Source organism: Bison bison, unplaced genomic scaffold, assembly GCF_000754665.1.
Source record: "Bison bison bison isolate TAMUID 2011002044 unplaced genomic scaffold, Bison_UMD1.0 scf7180017864068, whole genome shotgun sequence".
In the NCBI taxonomy this organism is placed as follows: Eukaryota; Metazoa; Chordata; class Mammalia; order Artiodactyla; family Bovidae; genus Bison; species Bison bison.
In genome coordinates this window covers 4010069-4019398 of record NW_011494640.1, presented here as the reverse complement: position 1 = coordinate 4019398, position 9330 = coordinate 4010069, and the positions used below count along the sequence as shown (strand labels likewise).

The window sequence follows — 9330 nt, the reverse complement described above, 5'->3', positions numbered from 1 at the left end:
GGCTCCAGTCACCACCTGTAGTGATTTTGAAGCCCAGAAAAATAAAGTCTGACACTGTTTCCACTGTTTCCCCATCTATTTCCCATGAAGTGGTGGGACCGGATGCCATGATCTTCGTTTTCTGAATGTTGAGCTTTAAGCCAACTTTTTCACTCTCCACTTTCACTTTCATCAAGAGGCTTTTGAGTTCCTCTTCACTTTCTGCCATAAGGATGGTGTCATCTGCATATCTGAGGTTATTGATATTTCTCCTGGCAATCTTGATTCCAGCTTGTGTTTCTTCCAGTCCAGCGTTTCTCATGATGTACTCTGCATATAAGTTAAATAACAGGGTGACAATATACAGCCTTGACGAACTCCTTTTCCTATTTGGAACCAGTCTGTTGTTCCATGTCCAGTTCTAACTGTTGCTTCCTGATTGTTCCATGTCCAGTTCTAACTGTTGCTTCCTGACCTGCATACAGATTTCTCAAGAGGCGGGTCAGGTGGTCTGGTATTCCCATCTCTTTAAGAATTTTCCACAGTTTATTGTGATCCACACAGCAGAAATAGATGTTTTTCTGGAACCCCCTTGCTTTTTCCATGATCCAGTGGATGTTGGCAATTTGATCTCTGGTTCCTCTGCCTTTTCTAAAACCAGCTTGAACATCAGGAAGTTCACAGTTCACATATTGCTGAAGCCTGGCTTGGAGAATTTTGAGCATTACTTTACTATACGTCTTTATAGTCATTTTTAATATTCTATAATCTAATACTCCATAATCTACTTACCTAGTTCTCTTTTCTAGATCATTTGAGTCATTGTAAGTTATTGTACAGCATCGTCATTGTAACTGTCAGGAATGAGGTACATGCATGTCCATACACTAACTCATATTCCACTCAAGGCTTTTTTGTCTGGCTTTCCTAGTTTATTTTAGTGGTATGACATAGACCTGGCAGTTTATTTCAGTGGTATGACTCAAGGTCTTCACTGTGGTATCCCTGACTGCTTTTTCTCTCACTTTCTTTCTCCCTGGTCACTTTTACTTAACTCTTTGCTGCCATCACACTGGACAGTTTGCCACTTGCTAGTTTTTTCTGACCTTCACTTTGTTCCAATGAGTGAATCCTTTGTTTCTGTCCTCACTAGAGAGCAGCATTTTACAGACTCTGGAACCAGGATTCTTGGCTTTTATACTCTGTCTCCACTTCCACCAGTTGTGTGTCCTTTGGCAAGTTAAGTGATCTTCTGTACCTCAGTCCCCTCATCTGTCAGAGGGGAGTAATAAAAAGGTCCACAATTCTTTATTTGCACTTCTTGGTCTGGATGTCTCATCATTTAGAATTTTAGGGATTCTAAAAAGGTTATATGATTTTAAAAAGTTGTATGATGCATATACTTTTTTATGTAACACCCTTGAGAGATGTGGGCAAAACCAGTAGTCACATGCATTCAAGTTTTGCAGCAAAACAAATGACTGTTGACAACAAATGGGATTAAAAAGCCTAACTCAGTTTAGGTCAGGAATTGCCATCACGTGAATTTCAGCAGGGTGCTCAAGGGGAAAAAAAGGCAGTTTGGATTCACCAGTTGGAATCTAGAATTATGAGTAAGGAACCGAAGACATTTGGAATCTGATTTGTGGGGTGGTTGTGAGGACTCCCTGGTTGTGTGTGTGTACGTGTGGATCTGTGTGTGCACTTGCACTAAGTACAACTTGCCGTCTGTTCCCTTGGCTGCTGCCATCGCAGTTGTTTTCATTATTGCCATTGCTCACATTGTGCCTGTCCTTCCACAGTCATCCAAAGCTCCACCTTTTTTTCTTTTTCTCTCCTATCTCCCCAGTGTGATTGCACTCACTTGTGCGCTCTCTTTTTCCCTTTCTTCTTCTCACCCTCTTGTCGTTTTCTGGTAACTTGTACCTTTCTTCTGGTAGTTCTCCTGCATTTGTAGCTGTTGAAATGTCAGATGACAACTGAGGACAAGTCCAGGGCCATTGAATTGCCCAACTGTGGGTGGTGGTTGGTGCTTCTGGAGTTGTGGAGTGCAGCAGCCCTGATAAGGCCCATCTTATTCCCCTTGAATCACTTAAGATAGTGCATTGCACATAACAGGTACTCTGGGAAGACATTGAAAATAGTATTTCATTAAGATAATTTTCATATCATTTTGTGCAGTCATGCCTGGCTTCTTAGGAGACCCAGCTTCTTAGGTGTAGAGATACAGTTTTTTTCTTCTTTGGAAGCACATGGTCTTTGAGTGAAGACAGGAGGCGCTTATTGAACATTTGCCTCATGAGTAAGTGCAGAGTCATGACAGTGATTCAGTAGTAGGTTTGATGTGGGGAGTTTGTGTGCTTATTCCGTGAAGAAATCCTAATTTTGTTTTGTGTCTTGATTTTTGTGGTGGGTGGGACTGAGCAGCCAACAAGGAGAGCCTGCCAGAACTGAGCACAGCTCAGCAGAACAAGCTGAAACACCTTACCATCGTGAGCTTGGCGTCGAGGATGAAGGTATGGCCCCAGCCCTTTCCTGTCTTCTTCCTCACCTCGAGGCAGGTGTCTCGTTGGCATCAGTGTGGAAACTCCCAGCTGCACATGGTAGAGTTGCATCATAAATGCATAAAATTTGTCTGGCAAAGGACAAAAGAGAATAAGATAGCAGTTAAAATAGTGTAGATAATTACTTACGATTCCATTTAGGAAAAGTATGCCCAGGAGTGATGTGAATCAGCAGGTCTCAGCTCTGGCATGCCGTGGTACCCCACGTGCTCAAGCATTTGCCATGCTTAAAGGAGACTGCTGTTTTAAGATGCAGATTTTTCAAACAGCAAGGCATCTGAAGGCAAGTTAACCACTTCAGCTGTTACTCAATACACAGTGAACTGTTCTGTGCTGGAGGAATAACCTGTATGTTGGACTTACTGAGAGGTTGATTTTTTAATAGGCTGCCTTCCTCTGGGGATTTTCAAGGTTGAATATACTGATTGGAATTTTTTGCCTTATATGCTAACTTCTGACCCTAACCTCCTGTAAAATACCACACCATTGTGTCTCTGAGGTCTTTGCCCCACTCAGTTTAGGTGACATGCAACCATCTGCTCATAGCCATTAACAAAGAAGATCCAGGTTCAGTCAATTTATAGTTGGGTTTTGGCTCTCTGCTCAATCCTAACCTAAATGTCTTAAGTTTTCATGAAGATGTGCCTTTGAAAAAGTTTGCTTTTTGCATTTTCCTTCTGTGATTGAGCCAGAAAGATGTATATTTGTTCTTGGATTGTTGTTTTCACTTATTAATATTATTTTATCTGGTCTAATCACAGATTTCTGATTCTCAGCTGGGCATTACAGGTGGGAGGCCTAATTTGTTAGGAAATGAGGACCTGAACTTTTTTTTCCCTTTTGTCCTGGTCATGGACTTCTCAAGTATAGCAAAGAGTAGTAGTGACTCTTTACCTCATTTTTGCAACCTCTCATTGTAAGCCCATGTACCAACTCTGGATTTCAGACCTTTAGTCATAGAACACCCCTCAGGTAGGTTTGTCATATTCTCTGCATACATCTTCCTCCTGTCTGTTTCTGCAGATTTGATTGCTCTGTTAATTTTCAAGCAAATAGTGATGTGTCAGAGGAATTGCAGAAAACTGGGTATTTAAATATCCATTTTCCTTGGAGTCATGCAGAATTTTGGTACAGCCCATTACAGGACTACTATTGGGGAGTTGACTTTGTTGGGTAAGAGACTAAGAAAGCAAATGTAAATTTCAGGATGACCCCTGAGCCGGCAGTACCCAGTGGCCACCTGTAGGTGGGTGTGTTAGCCTGTAAGTTTTTAAAATTTTTGCTCTGCTGGGCAAGCAGCCAGTTTGTCTCTCTGGTGTCTGAGATTGTTTGGAGTTTTTTGATGACCTAGCATGTTACACAAATTCTGCAAGCTTCCAGAAGGCAGCACAGTGCCAGATACTGAGTATTTCTCTTTTCTTAGCTGAAAGGTGAGCAACGTCCACTAGGCAGAGGATGGAGGAGAATGCATTCCTAGATACTGTGGGTCTGGTTTGGATCCCACCGGTCTCACAGCTCTTTTATCCATCTCTTGTTGCCATGAGTGAAAGTCACTCAGTCGTGTCCAACTCTTTGTGATCCCATGGACTATACAGTCCATGGAATTCTCTAGACCAGAATTACTGGAGTGGGTAGCCTTTCCCCTCTTTAGGGGATCTTCCCAACCCAGGATTGGAACCCAGACCTCCTGCATTGCAGGCAGATTCTTTACCAGCTGAGCCACTGGGGAAGCCCAGATCTCACCGCACTATAAATGTTAATAATTACCACTGGACCGCACTTCCCAAAGCCCTGAGGCAGACATTGGCTATCTGGGTAATAACTTGAATTTTCTTGAATGTTTACCAGTGGTTTTGTAAGTATGATGCATACCTTCTGCACAGTGTATCCCTTACTCCGTGCTGCTGAAGGACCTGGAGATGCGGAACCTCCGGGAACTGGAGGACCTCATCATTGAGGCAGTCTACACTGACATCATCCAGGGCAAGCTGGACCAGCGAAACCAGCTGCTGGAAGTGGATTTCTGCATTGGCCGTGACATCCGAAAGAAAGATATCAATAATATTGTCAAGACCTTGCATGAATGGTGAGGCTCCAAGAAGGGGGCACCCCCACCTTTGTTGTTGTTTAGTCGCTAGGTTGTGTCTGACTCTTTCGTGACCCCAAGGGCTGTAGCCTGCCAGGCTCCTCTGTCCATGGGATTTCCCAGATGAGAATCCTAGAGTGGGTTGCCATTTCCTTCTCCAGGGGATTTTCCTGACCCAGGGCTCGAACCCACATCTCCTGCACTGCAGGTGGATTCTTGACCACTGAGCCACCAGGGAAGCCAACTGCCCCCTGCCGCCCGCCTTTAGGAAGGGGATATCTAGCCTGGCCTTTGGGCTTCTGTTTGGGGAAATGTGGTCTTCAGGTATCAGCGGGGGTTGCCTGGGTGCTGGGACCTTGGGATAGCAAGCAGGGTGTGAGCTGCATTTGTGACTATATCTGTGTGACAGCAAGAATCACTTCAGGCTGCCTAATGTCATAGTTGTAAAATTGTTCTTGTCCTGTGCAACTGGGGGCTATTTAGCAGCAGGCTATGAAATGCCCAGGGTTGGTAGGTGGAGTCTTTTAAGCCTGACACTGATCCTGTTGCTTCACAGACTCACCCTCAGCCTTCAACTAAGCTGGGGAATTTGTGTCAGTAAGATTTTGTGGATAAGAGAACCATATTCAGCATCAGTAACATTGGGCTGCTACTGCTGCTAAGTTGCTTCAGTCGTGTCCGACTCTGTGTGACCCCACAGACGGCAGCCCACTAGGCTCCCCCGTCCCTGGGATTCTCCAGGCAAGAACACTGGAGTGGGTTGCCATTGCCTTCTCCAATTCATGAAAGTGAAAAGTGAAATGAAGTCGCTCAGTTGTGTCCGACTCAGCGACCCCATGGATTGCAGCCTACCAGGCTCCTCCGTCCATGGGATTTTCCAGGCAAGAGTACTGGAGTGGGGTGCCATTGTTGTAAAACCCCATGAGGGATATTGAAGACAAGGAATGGGTTATTCTAAATTGGGACATAGACCCAGGTATAGAATATTTGATAACCGTATTCTGGTATATAAAAAGGAGTGGGACATTTGCACATAAACTATTTTAATGGAATTGGATGCTTGTGAAAGCTGTTGCACATTTTATAAGAATTTGTTATAGTTATTAAAAACCGAGTTGTGAAGGAGGGCCAGGATGAGAGTATAGTTGGAGGTGAGAAGAGTACAGTTGCAGGTGGGCTCATGTCATGTTTGAGATCATGAAACAGGGCAGGTAGACTTTGGGCAAGGGGTGGGGGTGGGGGTGAAAACTGTCTTTAAACAGACTGACTCTCCGGCTTAGCCGCAGGAGGTGCATATCGGGGAGGTACAGCCCGGCTTTGACCTTCTAGAGGCTTCCCTCGCTGCAGCTCCTGTCAGACCCCCAGGCTGTTGCTGCCCACACTTCACCCAGGGTTCCGTCCTAGGTGTGACTCCATACATCTTCCCTTTACAACATGTGACACATACAGGAGCTTTCAAAAGATTGTAAAACTGTTAAGTCAGAATAGATGGGAAAGAAACTTATAATATACCCCTAACATGAACATGGTCTGGAAGAGAAGCTTTCGGTATCTAGTCCTGCTGAAGTTGGCTGTCTGTTTCTGTCTTTGAGATGACCGACACAGTTTTCACCTCCAACATCTGGCGTCAACATATTTGCACTCAGGGCTCTCCTAGCTCCCATCCCAGGGTGTCTACGAATTCTTACCCCTTGTTTTTAGGCATTGGAATCAGATTTGAAACAAAGCTGGTACGTAGAGTGGTTCCACAGGTATGGCAGGATGTTCACAACTACTGACTCTGAAATGGAGGGGAGGTGGGTATTTACTGTACTACAGCTTCAACTGTTTTTTTTTTTTTAAGGCTTAAAATGTATTTTAATAAGTTTAGGTTGCATTATTTCATTTCTCAGAAAAACTTCAAAGGTACTAGGGACAAATCAAACATGGTACACCAATAAAAATGCACAGCATAACTCCCTAAGATAGGCAAAGCTAAGAGCTACCGTCTGACATTCAGCATACAGCAGCCCTGTTCTCAAGATTTTACTAGGCCTGTCAAGAAAGCTGTGAATGGCAACATCACAGACACAAAAGGGCCATTTCTGGGTTGTCCTTACCCAAGGAAAAGATGGAGGCAAGTTTAACACAAGATTTTTTAAAGATAACACTAAATGAAAATCTCTAAGAGAAAATGTCTTCCTTGGGACATGAAAGGATAATATATGGGACATAACAGAACCGTATGTGTGTTGTCTGTGACCTCTGTGGACATGTGCCTGGATTCCCACCTGGGAGTGATTGGAGCAGTGGGGCCAAGGTCACTGGGGGATGTTTGGTTTTTGTGGTATATGTGGCAGGATCTCTGGGGTGAGACAGTGCACTAAGTCGTGTCCGACTCTTGCGACCCCATGGACTGTAGCCTGCCAGGCTCCTCTGTCTATGGGATTCTCCAGGCAAGAATACTCGAGTGGGTTGCCATTTCCTTCTCCCAACTGTTTTTTTTTTACATTTAAAAATTTTCAAAATAAAAAGTGTGGAAAATGAAATAATGAGGAGGTGGGTGGCAACCAGGAAGTAACACACTTCTAAGAAAAAGGGCAATCTTCAAAATAGAATGCTTTTAGAAAATAATTTTTTCTGATGAGAAAACTGATCAGTCATTGCCACCTGTGCAGTCTCTCCTAATTCCTTTAATTGCATGGTCTGTGCCACTTTCCCGTGGGACACATAGGTTGGAAATTGAAGCTGTATTCTAAGAAACCACCCCAGGGACTTCCTTGGTGGTCCTGTGGTTAAGACTCCGTGCTCCCACTGCTGGGGGCGCGGGTTTGATCCCTGGTTGGGGAACTAAGAGCTTGCATTCTGCATGCCATGGTCAAAAATAAACTCTTAGGAAACTGCTCCATATCCTCTGTGTTTGTTTCCATATGCCTTGTCTTATGTATTTAGTAACAACCTGTCCTGTGGCAGGATTGAAGGGGCAAGAGCCCCTGCAGACGGAATGTTCCAGCAAGCGTCTATGGAGTTGGGGAGGGAGATTTGGGAGACTGGTGGACTCCCAGGCTTCTCTGCAGCTCAGGGCTGGTTCTCTCCTGTGTAGGTGTGATGGCTGCGAGGCTGTCCTGCTGGGCATCGAGCAGCAAGTTCTGAGAGCCAACCAGTACAAGGAGAACCACAGCCGAACTCAGCAGCAAGTAGAGGCCGAGGTAAGGCAGGGGGTGTCTGTCCCCACTCCCAGGTATCCCTGTTCCTTTTCTCGTGAATCTTGGCGTAGATGAAGCGCTCACGAGCAGGCCCTGGGCAAGGTGCTCAGGTAGAGGACAGTGTGACCCATCCCTGGGCTTGGTGCTCTCCGTCTCCTTTCTGATTCCTGGTCGCCAGAGGGTGAGTGGGCTTGGAGACCAGCATGTTGTAATTGCTCAGCTCACACACACTTTGCAGCTGCAGAGCACAAGAAACGAGTTTAGGGATGGCCTTCAGGGTGGATGGAAGGTTGATGGTTACTAGGCTGGGTGGATGGCGGGGTGAGGCTGGGCTGAGGCACCTGGCATCCAGGCCTAATGCTGCTCTGCTCCTCGGCTGTGTGGTGGGTACGCTATGTTCGTTTTATTCTCTAATCTGTGCGTGTTTGTCATAACCTTTGAAAATGCATCATATGTTTTATCCTGAACAAGGAAGAAAGGGAAAAGATTCGATGAATGAAACACAAGTGAAGGTAAAATTTGTGATTGTGGTATTAGACACCTGGTTATTCAGGACACTTTTAGCCTCTGGGGAGATGCAGGCTCCAGCCCTGGAGTGAATGGGCATTTGTGAGACTGTAGCCTGGACACCCGTGTGAGTCATCTCCCAATTTGTTTGGAGCCCTGAAGATCAGAATTTTAGCACTGAAAGTTCTGTTCTGGTATGATGGAGCTTGAGGCATTAATGATATTTAATGAATTTTAAAAGTCAGGTGTCCTAGAGTATGGCAGACTGGAACCCAGAGTTAGAGGTAAGGAACATAAGAAATAGGTGGTCATGCCTTTCAAAGGGGGATTTGTGAAATTTGAAGATTTCCCCTACTCTGTTGTATGTATTTCTTAAAAATAAAACCTGTGTCTTATTTAAATTAAAACCTGATCTTTGTAAGATCAGCTCTTTGCCCCGTGCCTTACGCATAATAAGTGCTCACATGATTATTGTATATTTCAGGCACACCCTGTTTCAGTGAACTGCTGAAGTCTGCTTTTCACAAACCAGAGAGAATTTATGTGCACAAACACCCATGTGTACTACACAGGCACACCTACTTTGGGAATGTTCCACCTGTTGTAAATTTTTAACCCTACTTCTTGCAGGAGAAGTGTGATCTATATTCAATTTAGCATTAGTCAAAGACAGAAGCAATTAGGAAAGTAAGCCTGCTGCTCCTCTAGTGAGCTCTGTGATCCCCTGTTGAAGATTGTAGTTTCTTCTTTGACCTGGGATTGATGTCTGAGCGAAGTAGCAAAGGCTAGCCTCTCTCCTCTTCACTGACTGTTCCCTGTAAATCAGACCCCAGAAATAGGAGATTTAGAGGCAAAATGCTCACTTGACCTGGGATCACCTGAAACGCTCTTTAACCTGGTTGGTCGCCCAGGAGGAGCCTGATAGCTGCCGGCTGCCCCAGTGTGGTTGGAGTGAAGTGAAGTGAAAGTCACTGAATCGTGTCTGACTTTTTGTGACCCTGTGAGATCG

At 44.9% G+C, this 9330-nt stretch overlaps 1 protein-coding gene across 2 annotated transcripts in view; it reads left to right on the top strand.

Moving 5' to 3' along the window:
• Nucleotides 1-9330, top strand: part of COPS7B (COP9 signalosome subunit 7B) — a 27875-nt gene that overhangs the window by 11998 nt on the left and 6547 nt on the right. For both annotated transcript variants that reach the window (XM_010836958.1, XM_010836957.1), the window contains exons 4-6: nt 2407-2495; nt 4427-4629; nt 7712-7817. In XM_010836958.1, the coding sequence (XP_010835260.1) occupies nt 2407-2495; nt 4427-4629; nt 7712-7817 (398 nt within the window). The remainder of the gene's footprint in view (nt 1-2406; nt 2496-4426; nt 4630-7711; nt 7818-9330) is intronic.